Raw genomic sequence first — 15,683 nt, forward strand, 5'->3', positions numbered from 1 at the left:
AGTGCATTCCAAGGAGAATCCATATTTTTACATACCTTCTCATGTGATGGCTTTAGGTGGGAATATTTGAATATCATATATGTGGTTCAGCACTTGTAGTGGAATGTTTGGTTTAGCATTGTTGTTGTTGATGTTTTAAGTCCACTTTATGCACAGTAAGGCTAACCGGGACTGGACCTACAGTTTAAAGTGGGATCCGAACCACTTGTGCCTCCACCGGGTAACGAACCCGGACCTCTTGATTACAAGACGACGACGCTACCACTGCGCCATCGGGGAGGCCTGTTTGGTTTAGCCTTGGGGTTAGCTGGGGGGGGGGAATGCTCCTATGGTTTAACATGGTGACAATGAAACAGCTGGGGGATGCTTTGCGCAAAAAATTTGCTAACTGTGGGGGAATACCATCCCCTCACTTCAAACACTGCTTTGGATCCATACAATGCAAGTCACATTATTTAATCCATGCTAATGTCAGATAAATGTGGACTTTTCACCCTTCTTGTACATTTACTGCACTTAATTGTTACTATAACTATGTTTGTGCATATTAGCTTTGAGATTGAATGTGAAATAATGTATTTCCTTTCCATTCATTTCCAGCTGAATATTCACAAGTTCAAAATAGTTGCTCGTTTTGGACTTATGCATGTTGTTGCTACCAATCTCTGTGTGTGGATCCGCACTCTGGTATTGGAGAGCCTTAAAGAAATCACAACATATCGATTGAAGAAGGGAGATGGTGTATCAGAGGACTTCATGATTCTTGGTAAGCTCTTATGAAAATAAGGCTATATATGCAATATTAATGACCGCTGCAATGTACTTATATAACTTTTTTTTGTTTTGTAATATTTAGATATAGTTTCTCAGATATGCATTTTTATCAGTCAAGAAGGATACTGAGCAGTATTTGCAATGGCAGAAAACTTCTTCCATTTAACTGATTATTGCAGGGACATTTGCATTTATTCGCTAATGTTTCGGGAAAGTACACACTCTTCCTCAGAACAAAGGTTAAAGATAAAGCTATCCCCTGTGTATTGCACCATGTAATGAAAACATGCAGGTAGTGTGGAGATAGGGCTACATAAACATTTTTAAACTCTGCCATATTGGAGGTAATTTGATCATAACCATAGTCTGACCACCTGTACATAGTCAAAAGAATTCCTATCTGAGATTAACTTTATTTATAAACCTGAAAAATATCAAGGTTATTGTTAAAACAATAGATGAAATTCAACCATTTCAGTAGAATGAAAGGTAACTAAACAATAAACTTTGACATTGCTAACAACATACCCTGACTAATTACAACTGACAAATGACAGCAGTCACAAATCATTGGATAGTGGGAGAGGGGGTTCAAAGACAAATACTTCTACACGAAAGGGGCGGACAATTCCATGTTATTGAGGAGAGGATGGAGGCTGCATTCCAGTAAACGGAAACTGTCTCTTTCCTACCGCTGTCTCTGGATAGCTGCATTGAATTATCCAAATAAAATGTTCGAAAATTCAAATTAGATGTGAATTTTCAACATTGGTTTCAACAGGAATTTCAAGGGGAATAAACTTCTGTTTAAATTACCAAAGTTCGAATTAGAAAGAGTCCACTGTACTAGCATATAAGGGAACCAAACTTAGTGATGCAATGGGTATATCAATGACTGTTGATCAACATTGGACTAGGAGCAGCAGGTGTTCAAAACTGATCGCAAATATACTTAACATCGAGAAGTTTACAATACCATTTCAAGCACAATCTACAGGGTATTGACTGTCTTTTATATTATCTTAGTGATTTTTTTTAGGAGAAATGGGATAAAATATACATGGTTAACAAATTTATCACAATTAAAGCTTTGGCTAGGCCTGACATAAAAATATTGCTTTGAATAGGATTATGGTGTACATATAAATAGATACTATAATATTGCATTGCAAAGTGAAGATGAAACCCCAATTAGAAATTAATGAAAAAAATGAAAAGGTTTTGTAAATGTTAAGAGTTTTCAACATAATTTTAAACATCACTCTTTATCCAGTGTCTGTAAAATAAAATTGAATTTTGCTCTTCTTGAGTGTTAAATTTAGAATTACCAGTTATAAATGTCCAGAGATTTCATATGTGTATATACTAATAATGCTGTAAGTGTTACCAGTATGCTCATGTAAATGTTAATAAATTTTAACCTTTGTACATAACTTTCAGGTTGCTGCTGTATTTATTGCCAATAGCCAAATTCGATGTTTTACCTATGTATTACTCTGTACTGCAGAATTTTAAATGTAAGGCTAAGTAGGCTTCTGCTTTATTGATCTGTCCCAATTATGCTGCAAAATACTGTGTATAGTTGCTTTACAGAAAAACACTGCAAAATGAATGATATTTTATTTTCAAAATTTGTATGTATATCATTTGTACATTTCAGTAATTTATCCTGCCTTTTCCATTTAGTGTTCCCCAAATTTAGAGTTCTCAGAACAACTGTAGTATTTACGAGTTCTTTCCAGTGGATGAGTACAGGCTCTCATGTGTACGGTGCATCTTATTGTACTCACTTAAATGTTTCACTGGAAGATGAAGTTATAAAGAAAATGATTACTTTTTCTTTTCTTATATACATTCATAATGAAGATATTTAATGTTTTTCTTTTAATATGTATTAGATTTAAAATTGCTTGCTTTAATCATTCTAATTTCACTTATAATAACTGGAATTTTATACGGCACATTTGAAATATTGAAGTATTCATTTGAAATCAGTAAGTTTCATACATGGACACTAATTTATATGGGTAGCATAATCAAACAATATGTACATTAAAATATACGACAAACATTGATGTTGCCAGCGGGCAGAATGGAGGTCACATTTTATTTATGTGGGACAATCACACTACTTTTTAAAAGTACCTTAATAGATATCAATAACTTATTACAAATTAGGAAATATTTTCCTGTAGTTTATGGTTATTACAAGCATAAGAAAACAGTTTTTCTTTGTGACGTTTTAGGAGAACACACGCTCCTTTCATCAGACATTTATTTTCATTTTAACTAAAGATACAGTTATAACAATGGTTAGTAATTTTTTAAACAAAAAGAATCTTCATGATTGGGAATCTGTTATAAAATGGATGTTTTCAATGTTACATTGTTGTAATATAGCAACTTAACTGTGAAAAAAACAGTCACAGAAAAAGATGGTGGCTTACTCCATTTGTGAAAAAGAAAAACTCCATACTGGATCTATGTTACCATCTTTAAAATTTAATGTAACAGAAAACATCAAGAGACTTTGTGAAAACAATGATGAATTTGAATTACCTGATGATATTTGGGATTCATAATTTTAAAAAAATCTGAAATAAAAATAAAACAGACTGTTTTTTCACCGTTAAGTTGCCATATTACAACAATGTAACATTGACAACATCCATTATATAAGGGATTCTTTTTGTTTAAAAAATTACTAACCATTGTTATAACTGTATCTTTAGTCAAAATGAAAATAAATGTCTGATGAAAGGAGCGTGTGTTCTCCTGAAACGTCAAAAGAAAAACTGTTTTCTTATGCTTGTAATAACCGTAAACTACAGGAAAATAATTCTATAATGCAAGCAATGCGTACATACAAGAAAAAAAATTACGAAATAGTTGTTAAACTTCAGAGAAAGCGAATAAACATTGTAATGAAACAACTTAGTCATTATTATTAATTTATTATTATATGTTTTTCCCCATCTGTATTTAAAAACTCAAAAGGTATAAAAAATTACAAATATCTGTTCATGAGAACATAATTCCAGGAAATGGTAGTTGAAATTTGATAGAGCTACTTCTTTCTGATCAATGTGAAAAGTTTTCAAAACAACCTAAACGATATAGAACTTCAAGAATTAATTTGCCAATATTTGCAAAATTTTCACCAAAACTAAGAAGAAACTGGGTGCCTGTAGAGCCTGTGTTCAACCCTGCTTCCCTCCCTAGAAGTGTAACTGTGCACTAATTGTAGCTGTTTCTTCTGGTCCACGAATAGAGGGCATGCGCCTTCTCGCTGTGAGGATGGGATTCCCTGATGTTACCAGTACAACAACTGCCCCATTTTTGGAATCAGATTCACTAAACTTCACCCAGGGTTGGTGATGTCTTTTTGTATGCATGTATTTGTTCCTTTATATTTACACATTTGACCAGTATTTTCATTGTTTCTCATCCAGAGGTGCCACTTACTAATTTGTTGCCCAAATGGACTTGAAAGGAAGTAAAACTTTTTTAAAGTTCGTAATAAGAAAATCTAGGGGTTTCACGAATTATTAATAGATAAAAAAGGAAAGAGGGATTGGAAGTATTTGCCAATTGTGAAAAATTTTCGTACCTGGTGACTCTTTCCTATCTCATTTTCCTGCAAGTTATTTTTTTAAGATAAAGCAAACACTTAAAGTATTTTTTTGTCATAAATGGAAAAACTTTTCTTTTTTAATCTGCCCCACCCCACCCTGAAATGCTGCTTTTGTGATCCTTCAACTGGAAATTGAGAACTGCGAAACACTATTTAAACAAAATCTTGACAAAACAACCAAATTTGAAGATTGTAGTGCCTCAAAAGTGAATATGGATACATTTTTGCATTTCTAAAAATCTGAGGAATTAAGAAATATTTATTGGATTTTTTTTTTTTTCAAGCAGTTGTAATTTTCAGGCTGACATTTATGAGGACCCCTCATATGCAATTTCATTTATAACTTTAGGTAAAGTTTTGTCAGATGGTTAGTTATTTTACCACATTTTAAGTATCATTTAGGGGGGGGGGGATTTTTTTTCTAGTGAAGGCCTGTTTGCAGATAGAGAACAAGCTGTAGCGTACCCCTGGATCTGGGCATGGTAATGTTACAAATTGAAGCATGGGAATCAAACATGATTTAACAATGATAATAAGTCAATGTCTTACTCAATATCTCCAAATGTTGAATTTTACATTTTCCCATCCTCATAAGCTTGATACGCAAGCACATAACGAAATTAGCTGTACAGCATAAGCTTCCAACATTTTATATTCAATGGCTTGTAGTATGTCTGCTGTAGATGCTTTATACAATCCATTTCAGTTGTCAATAGTTTCCAGTTTTTTCTTGTACAATGCCTAATTCCCTCATGTTGACTTATTTTAATGACATTTGTCTTTTACATTGAACATTAAGTATTATTAGGATTGCTAACATTGAATGTGATGAAGCAATAGAGAATGTGTGACTATGGTTCAATCTTTTTATCTATGCAAACTTCTGTTATATTTTATTACAGAAGAAATGACCCTTTACCTGTATTTACTGATTTTATATTACAGTTATGCAGAGTTTCTACAATCATCTATTTATAATATGAATGTTTTATATTTTCATATACATTAAAAATCATGGTGAATATGAATTTCAAAATAATTGCTGCACCTATGAACTCTGAGTTTAATTTTTCTTTCATTTACTTTTCTAATAAATATGGATATTAATTTATCTAAAAGTAAGAAGTAATCAACATGAAGTTATGTTTACGTTGGAACATAATATCTTTCTCTGGTGAATTTATATTTAGTTAAATACTTTCATGTTTACTTTATTATAAAAAAAACATTTCTTTTGTCTTTCTAAGACACTACATGTACACTAATTTTGTAGGAAATAACTGCTGTATTTTTGTTTCACATATCTTGATTGCATTCACAATTAATTTCCTAATTTTATCTTCTGTTGTAATAATATAATAATGTTGATTTTGCATTTAACTTACAGTGACCTAAGATGTATAATTTTCAGCTGATGACAAATTTGAAAATATTTCATTTACTTTTTTTAACATTCTATTCACCAATGCTGTAACAAATTGCATTCCATTTATAACAAAAATTATCTGTATAAGTATTCATGTGAATTACAGTTAGGAGAAATCGACCAATGGTTACTTATTTCTGTAATTGTCAAGTACAAGTTCCGTCAGAGACAAACAACTTAATCTGTGATCTAATACATCCATTTCCTTATTAGTAGTGAGCTCTTGGAATTAGGTAAGGTGCGCTCCCACCAAATAAAAGTTGTGACTGTACACATTTAATTTTATGAGCACTTTTCATTGTTAAATTACAAGCAAAACACAACATTTGACCAGTGTTTGACAACATCGTGCAAGACACAAGAGTTTGGTGTTATCTGTTAATATTTTTGGTGTAAAAATGGAAAAGACTTGCATCTGACAACTTTTCTTCCATTCACAATTCTAGAATATTGTATGTACAATCACAAGCAGAAGTTGTTTGGAATTTAGATGTAAAATAATGTAGAAAAGAGGCCTACCTTTTACCAAAGTCACACAGCATTCTCAGTGCTCAACTTACGATCTTGGCTTCAGATTTGAGGCTCAGCCTGTGTGTGGGTTTTTCCTTTTTGTTTGTCCCTTCATTTATAGTCGAATAAAAATGAAGTTCTGTACAAATTCCGTAGCACTCTTCAAAAAGTGTTAACTGACAACATTTTCACTACTGACCAAGATGGACATATCAACATCTTTATTCTGCATTTCTGTGGAAATGTAGAGGTGACTCAGTCTCCAGATATGTGATATTTTCATAATGTTTGTTCATGATCTATACACATTAAAAATTCCAGGTTTAGGTTGTGTGTTAGCATTTGGAACATATTTTAAATTTCATGATCCATAGAAAACAATGGAGCATCCCATTTAATATTTTTGAAAGCAGCATCATGTTATGAACCACCCTTTTATGATCAAGTCTGTGCATGTGAAGCTTTTTTTATTAAATTACTATACAAATCGAATCAAGGGTATATACCTTCAATTTTGTATTTCATGTATTGCAAAATTTTTGACTTGGTCTAAATTTGTACTGTTTCAGAATTTCAGTATTCCATACGAGAGAACCAAATTAAAATTTGTATTCATTAAGGAATTTCAGGGTTTGAATATTTCTATCGCCAATACCCTTTCTAATATTGAAACGAAAAAGTTTGTAGGTAGTTTATTATTCTGTAAATAAGGTTAGTGAAAGCTAATTTATGATCATAATATATTTCTCGATCTTCTGCAATTTCTCCAATTATTTATTTATTTATTTATTTATTTGTCCTAACAGAGCATACATACAGTAGTTCCAATTACAAGAGACTTATACCAATTCAATTGTTACATTATTTTATGTATAAAAATAAGAGAAAAGGAAAAGAAGAAAGAAAAGAGAGAAAAGAAAATACAAGATAGAAAAATACAAGATTTACAAGATTTATGATACTGATGGCGAACACTGAGCATTAGATTTATACAAAATAACTATAAGTGATATATTCATAAGATATCGACACATGAAGATAACATACAAATACTCCATTGTATATATTCATTCGTACACATTGCTATATTAATATACATACATAAAGATACACGTATTCATACATACATACATACATACATACATAAATTCACATATATAGGTTACCATATCCCAATATATAGGTTACCATATCCCATATCTATAGATAGTGTTATTTATTTAAATCGGAATTTTACAGTTGTCTTTGTATGAATAATTTTTAAAAGTATCATTTTCCTACGTTTAGGGAAGACACCACTCACACAATCTATTAATCCCTCTTATAGACACACTCAATCTTCAATATTTATTGTTCTTTTGTAGAATTTTTTATCATCAGCAAACAACAGTTTGTTGTGTAACTGATTAACTAATAGCAAAAATAGTAGATCCTTCAGGTACTACAGAACTTATGAGCATTGGTTACTAGAACAACTTCAGAGGATGTATGATCCTTATGCAAGACGTATGGTTTCTTGTTCACTAGATAAGATGCCTTGAGCTATCTTAAGCGGAGGGTAATTTACAGGACCTAGCTTACTCATCACTATATCGTGATTTATCATGTTGAAAGCCTTTGAAGAGTCTGTGTATATTGTGTCTATTTGCCGCTCCCTCTTCATCTGACATTGTACTCTTACTTACATAATGGGAGTTTTTCTCCAATAATTGTTTCTATTGAGCTTTTTTGCAAAAATCCATGCTCAAATTCAGATAAAATTTCCTTGGCATTGCTGTAAATATTGCAATTTAATATTAGTTAAGTATCGTCAGTTTTTTTGTGTGTCTTTGCCCCACTTCCCGTCAACACACACAGGTGTGGTGAAAAAGAAAATCCATTCACAATGATTTATGTAAAAACTGATGACAGTAAAGCTTATGCTCACTCACTGGTAGTAAATAGCAAGTCCTTTTTTTATTCAGTGAATACTTCAAGGAGTGGAAATATATTAAGCTCAAATCCATTCTTCACCAAAAGAAATCATTGTACACAAACACAATATTTCCAAATTCAGTTCATCATGCATAACTCAAATGTTATATGTATTATACATGTTATCTGTAAATATGTAACAGTGTTCAATATTAGCTCCAGATATGTAGCTGAATTTATAAACAAATATAAAGAAATAGAATGATCAACTAACAAGAGGATATGAAAATTTTAGATATATTTTGTTTCACATTTTGATTTAGTGACACATATTAATTAATGCTATGGTATTCTTCCGTAGCAAAGTATTATAAATTTTCAGTTCTTATCTTAACTCGAGCATTACCATGAATGCCATAGTATCAGAATGTTAGAAAATACCTGCATATATTAGTTTTATATGAATAAGAAAAATGATAAAAATAGTAATATCAATTGAAGTGAGTGGCATCTCTTCAGTCAAGAAACAATAATTATAGTATTAGTATCATGGGTGTTGCATGAATAGAATAAAAATGCAAAGTATTTATTCACTAAACTAATGATGAATACTTTCATTTTCAGTAGCTAGTACAACAATGAATTTAGCACATTTAGTTGTAAAAGAGAGGGTTTGTAACATCTTAATCAAAGAAGCAACACTTATCCCTTGCCTAATGCATTCCTTCCTGTAGCGTATTTGTCTGTCCCACAGCGTATATTAGGAATATATCGTTCCTCTTATCTTCCAGGTAACTAACAGTTTCTCTTAAACTTCTCACTGTTCTTTGTTAATTTAAAGTTAGATTCTTTAATTACAACTATTGTCTTCTCTCTTCTTCTTAAGAAAATTTCAAGCTCATTGGATGGGATCGTTTCTTGGGTAGGTTGAAGAAATGTAATTGTGAATGACAACCCTCTCTTTTTCAATATTTGCTCGTAGCATGTTTAATGTAATTACTATGTTTAATACTTGAATTATTCTAATAGTGGAACTCAAATGGCTATTAGTAAATTTTACACAGTTTGCTGATTACTGTTAAATACATATTTTTTTGTCAAACACATAGCTATAAAAATAAATACATGCAACTATATTTCATATGAAACAGTGAATTGGACATGGGAATATCATACATTGTTTCCAAAGTAAAAGTGATATTTTAAATAGTTATAATGCATCCATTTATGCATAATGCTAATTTTATAGTTATTATTAACATATTATTAATTACTTGTAGTTGCTTATATGCATAAATAAGCATTGATTGAAATAATATTTTTAAAATATAAAGCCTCATTACAGTTTGTTTTCTAACAATTAATGATCTTGGAATGAGTTATATTACCTACTAACTGTTATATAACTTCCTTTTAATGTAAATGTTATGTGGCTTTCAAAGTAATAGCCAAATAAATATTAAGTACGTTACGTTGAAAAATACTACTGTGAAATACAATTTATCTAATAAGATCTAATCCAACACATCTTCAAAGTAATAAATTACAATTTATTCATGATGTAATACAAAATCAATGAAATTGATTAATCATGTGATTTACTTCAGACTTTTTGGTTGATAATTATAATTAATATTATTTCTTGAGGGAAATATTAACATTGTACTCTTTGTTTGTATATCAATGTACATAAATGTAGTGTTTTTCTTAAATGTGTTCTTAAGTGACATTAAAAAACAATAGTATTCTCTTTCAGTGTCAATCAGTAGTATATTTGTTCCTCGGTGTATGTATATTTATGTAGAATATGTGTGTTGTCAAATATAATTGTGTTTTGAAATATATATATTTAATGTAATAAATGGTTGGTATTAATGATTATATGCGCTGGTCTGTTCTGTTAGCTTCTAGCTTTAGTTATGTTTACATTGAGAATTATTTGCTTTGAATGGTCACAGTTCAGAGGGTGTCAAAAGTCAGGTTACGTAGGAAATTTTTCCTTGTCTCGTTAATTGTCCTCTGTAAATGGTTGAATGTCGAGTTCCTGGTGCATGGATCAGTCTCTGTTGTCCTGTTGAGTGGCCATCGTGGTCTCCAGACCACTGGATTTTGTCCTTTGGGGTCATTTAAAGGTGCACAAATTGTAATTGTAATTACATGCATTGATGTTCAAGGTGCACACATTGAAGATATATTATAAATCCCTATGTAACCTGACTTTTGACTCACCCTGTATTATGTATATAACTTCTTAGCAATGGTCAGTGTATCCTTAATAATATCAGACTACTTTACTGCATTCTTAACATTAGATCTTCATGAACTAATTTAGTTTTTTGTGAAAATTTTATTTCTGGCAAGAAAAGTAGAGAATATTTTATTAGCTAAAAAACTGTATCTCTGTCAAGATATAATTTGGAAATTTTGGAGATTAGTTCTTTTCATGCCTTGTTAAGTAGCATTAGAAATTAGATTTTTTTTGTATTGATCTATTTTGCTGTATTGCATGGAAATAATGGGAGGGGTTCAACTCTCAGTAGTTGGAGGATAGTAAAAAGTATATACTGTATTCCATTAATGGTAATAATAACTATAATTATGAACATTCACTAATGTTAACCAGTTAATAATTACATCACTGCTGTTTTTAAAGCAATTTCCAGCTAATACAATATTATATCCTAAATATCTCAATATACATATCCATGTGCACTAAATATATTAACAATTACAATATCATTTGATTATGTACATTTAGATTTAATTTTCAATTTTTTTCAAATTATAAACTAAAATATTTCTGTACATTTTCATTTCTTTTTTAAAATTTATGCAATTTATTGCCATTTTACAGCTTATTTTTAACATAAAATATTCTGAAACAGTTTTTCTGATGTAAATAAATTAACATTATTGTACTTTAAGATTGCAAGACTATCCATTATGCCTGCGGAACATATATAAACCATAAGTTATACTTTAACAATTATTTCAAATAATATAGTGGTTTGATCAAATGGTGATGCAATTATACAATTAATGCAAATTGTTTACTAAACCAATGGGAGAAGATTGGACACATTAAAACCCTCCCATTATATATGGCCATGAGTTAAGCATGTACAATTAGCGTAGTTTGGTAGCACATGTATCTCTATTATTTTTTGTACATGTGTGAATGTATGTTTACAGTTTAAGCATGCTCGCATCAACAGTATATTTACCATATGTATAATGGCAATTTCTTTTGTGCTGGCAGGCAATGCATCAACGTTGGATGTTGGCGCACCTGGTTTAGTGGCAAACAATTACACCTGTGGACGAATAAATATCATGGGAAATATAGTTCAGGACTCAGCTCCATACTTGTTCCCTTTCATAATTGAGTACAGCCTTATTGGAGCTGCTGTGGTCTATGTGATGTGGTCGCACATTGGTTGGAATCCAAAGTAAGTGTGAGGTATTCCGAGAGGGGATGAGAGTTTAACCCTCTCCCTGAAATATCTTTGAAATAATTTAAAAATAAAAGCATGAAAATTAACCTTCTTTGTCCTTTTCTTATCAGTTGGAATATTTAAATCGCTAAGCTCTTAATTTCTTACCTACAGAAGCTGCAGAGTGTATGGGGTGACTCAAACTCTCTTCAATATAGTACACCCTGAACTGCATTTTGCACACTAGCAAGGCTCTGGACTCGTGGCTAGTATAATCCTCTGTGGGACTCGTGTTGTGTGCTGTGCTTTTGTGTTTGTGATTTTCCTTTCATCTATTTCATCTTAAATAAAAATTCTGGTCTTGTCAATAGAATTCCTCTTTTTTTCCCCCCTTAAGATAAACATTGGAGTGAATTATTTGAGTGCAAGTCATAGAAACCAAGTTTTCACATACTTTTCTATCTTGCAATTGCACAATTTCATTCTTACTGGAATTTTAATAATGTAAAATATTTATGAAAAGTGTATAATTTTAAAATTTTAATGTAATAACTTCATATATTGTTGCTGTGCATGTTTGCAGAGTCCTTTATGTTAAATTTCAATCAATCAACCTACAGATTTAAGGGAGAAGGGGCTACAGCCCCTGTCTTTTATTTGGTAATGGGGCTTAACTGGGTAAAAATTGATTTGAAGAGGACTACAAAATGAAAGAAACAGGTTATTTGATATGCGGTACTCGTAAATGTATGGAAAATAAGTAACCATTTGACATAACTTAGTCTAAAAGTTATTACTGAAAATGTATACCGGGAAGGGATGGGGGGGGGGGGAGCTCACAGTGATTTCATTCCCAGGCCTCCGAATGCATAAACTTAGGCCAGCTGATGTTAATTATATATTCACATATTGAATGTTTCTTGTTTCACAGGTATGTGACAGAAGATGAGGTAGAACACATGAGTGTAGTGTCCCACCACTTTCATGGGCGTGTTGATTGTGTGGGTGCAAGTAAGGGTCTCTTCTTTGGCCTTCTCCTTTTGGTGGGCTCTCTCATCTGCCTCATTCTGTTCTTCGTGTTAATCCGTCACCCAGATCTTGGCCGGCTCGCCATCTACTTGGCTGATGTGTCTCACTGTGCTGTCATGGTGCTCAGTGTAATCGCCATTTTCATAGGCTTCATCAGGTAAGATTAAAATAGTGCACTAGTGTATATGGAAGGGATTGATAAAGATATGTGTGTGTGTTTTCTGGGCTTTTTCTGATTTCCTGCTTTGGCAAAACTATATTCAGAACCATAATAATATTGAAATATCATTTTATAAATCAGATTTGAACCTGAAATTCAGCCTTATTTTTATAATTTTCATTTTTTATTTATCACAATACAGTGCAGAAGGCTACCCGAAGGATTTTTTCTCAGGGGGAAAGGGTGGAGTAGTACTTAAAGTGGAGGGAATGTTATCCTCCAGTTAAGAAAATTCTCATAAAGCATACCCCCTCCAGGATAATTTGCATAGGCATCCCACCCCAGCCACTGACGTGAAAACTAATTCCACTTGAGTATCCTTTTGTCCTGCTACTCTTAGATTCTTGCTTTCTTTTACCTCAATGTTTGCCCCTTTTGCCCCCCTAGAATTGATTTCCATCCAAGGTTGGGGAGGGACAATACCCATTGCCTCCCCTGTGGTTGCACCACTGTGCCTCCTTCCCCAGTAGTTGCTTTGAACTTTAATTGGCTTGAAAATACTTGATTTTCTTTAAGAGTATAATTTCGTTTAATAACGGCGATAAGATTCCTCTACGCTAAATTTCCAGGTGAAAGTATAATAATGTAGGCACATGGACATCTGGAAGGTGGGGCAAGGATGACCACATCTCCCCGTTAGAAATCGAATGTCAACCTAAAAGTATATATTTTTCACACGTATAATTTGATTTCAGTCATAGTAATTTATGCGATAGTTTCAAATTCAAGTGGTGTTTTTTTGAGGGGGCAACACTATTATAGGGGTAATATGCCCCATAGAAAAATGCCTTGCTTGTCCCTCCGTGGAAAAAAATTCTGTAGACGTCCATGATTACCCCCCCCCCCTCCCAAGGCATAAAACTTGAAAAATGGAAAATCAGGGAAAATTTTGTAACTATGTTGGGACCATCATGGAAACCTACAACAACAACTAGGGGTTCGTTGTGCTGACCACACGTTGCCCCATAACTGGTTGGATAATCTTCCGTCTCTGCAGGTGGGAGTAAGGCCAGCAGTCAGTAGGTAGGACCTGGTCCTCATGGTCTGTTGCATCATAGGTTATTATTTTTATTTATGTTGGGATCATGAAGATTGGCACTATAATGGGGGACAATGTTAAATCAAGGGACATAAAATCTGGGCTCCACTCTGTGTCTCTGCCAATGAGTAACTAAGTTTCTCTTCTTTAAAAATGTAATTGTAACTTACAGGAGATTTCATAACTGTCAAGTCTCTGATGATTTTCTTCTATTTTTTTTTCCAGAGTACAAAGCCTGAAATTCCATTCAGAGGAACAGAGTGACTTGAATGATATTTTACTCAGAGTGTCAGCATTTGGTCTGTTTGTGTATGCTGTGTTCAGCGTTATAGCAGGTTCCTTGGCTGCATTTACCCATGAACCCAATCTCTTAGTTATGATAACTGGAATCCTGTCTGTTGTTCAGGTAAGTTGAAGTTACCACAAGAATTTAAATACAGAAGACCTAATCAATGATAACAAAGTTATGAATATACTGGAGTCATCCGGAAAATAAGTTCTGTTTGCCAATTAATTGCCTTTATTGCACACTGAAGTACATACAGCGCATTCGGTTTAGCCTGAGCTCTGGCATGCGCAAAGCGGGAAATGTTTGTCGTCTGCGGAAGACGTCATGTGACTCATAGGAGCAGTGTTGCAATTTGCGGAAGGCTATATGCTGTTGTCTCATTGAAAAATTACTTACGAATCTAAAGTAGGATGCTGTCCTTCATGATTGTGAAATTCATTAATTGTTCTATGAATAACAAACATGTCGAATTCATTCACATAAATTTTCAATTTCTTTCTTCTGCGTGTTTTGTTAGCCATTACTAATATCTTCCCAGTTTTTTTTTTGTTTTTTTTTTGCGATCATTTTCGATTACGAGACATTTCAAAGTACTTACTGACACACCAGTAACTGCGGAAACATGCTTTTGCACTTGTTTAACATTTAACGCAAGACCACTGTCAGCTTCTTATTTCTTCATAAACTTATGCACGTTGAGATAATTTCTCTACTCCAATCTTCTTTCCAGTTTTAATTTTCACCTCAGCTTCCGTTGAATAAAAACACCCTAAGCAACACAGGACAACAATCACCTTCCTCGTGGTAACATGATCTGCCCCCCTTCCCCCTCGGAGAGGAATAGGGGGAGAGGAAAAATGCCTCTTTCGCCAATGGGTTTCACCGACACAAAGAATCCTCTGTCATTATTTTTCCTTGAACTATCACCTTCTCTAACTGTCTTGTTTTTTTTTTTTTTTTTTTTTAAATAAATACATCCAGACACCAGTAAGTCCCGAATATTCATACTAATAAGCTCTAAAGTCATGTTATGGATATAGTTAATTGTTAAGGTGGTTAGCAACTCTGACCTCAGTGGAACTCTTGCATCATCGGGGTGAGCGACAGGCTTCTGTGCATCTGAAGGCCAGAGCTCAAGCTAAATCGAATGGCCTGTACCTTGAACTAATTTTCAACATAGTTCCCACCACTCGTCAGATACTTATCACAATGAGACCTTTTGATTTCTATCCCCATATCGCAGAACGATGCCACTTGCGATGATAACCAAGTGGTAACAGTATGTTGGACCTCAGTATGAGAAATGGAAATTGCAAACGGGCATCTCTGTAATCTTCTCTTCCAAGTAGTCAGCCACCGCGGGTGGTTGCCCACTGCATCATACACATTGTTCCACTCTTTGTTAAACTGTTGC

The 15,683-nt window shown here is 33.0% G+C and overlaps 1 protein-coding gene across 9 annotated transcripts in view; it reads left to right on the forward strand.

Moving 5' to 3' along the window:
- Nucleotides 1–15,683, forward strand: part of OtopLa (proton channel otopetrin-like a) — a 317,850-nt gene that overhangs the window by 287,371 nt on the left and 14,796 nt on the right. For 7 of the 9 annotated variants that reach the window (XM_083119032.1, XM_083119035.1, XM_083119037.1 and 4 more), the window contains 5 exons: nucleotides 601–766; nucleotides 4,046–4,144; nucleotides 11,518–11,707; nucleotides 12,624–12,878; nucleotides 14,206–14,386. In XM_083119032.1, coding sequence (XP_082975158.1) covers nucleotides 601–766; nucleotides 4,046–4,144; nucleotides 11,518–11,707; nucleotides 12,624–12,878; nucleotides 14,206–14,386 — 891 coding nt within the window. Of the gene's footprint in view, nucleotides 1–600; nucleotides 767–4,045; nucleotides 4,145–9,144; nucleotides 9,181–11,517; nucleotides 11,708–12,623; nucleotides 12,879–14,205; nucleotides 14,387–15,683 lie in introns of all 9 variants that reach the window. The other 2 variants (XM_083119038.1, XM_083119040.1) reach the window with 2 other exon arrangements.

This window comes from Lepisma saccharinum, chromosome 3 (genome assembly GCF_977018435.1).
Source record: "Lepisma saccharinum chromosome 3, izLepSacc3.1, whole genome shotgun sequence".
NCBI lineage: Eukaryota > Metazoa > Arthropoda > Insecta > Zygentoma > Lepismatidae > Lepisma > Lepisma saccharinum.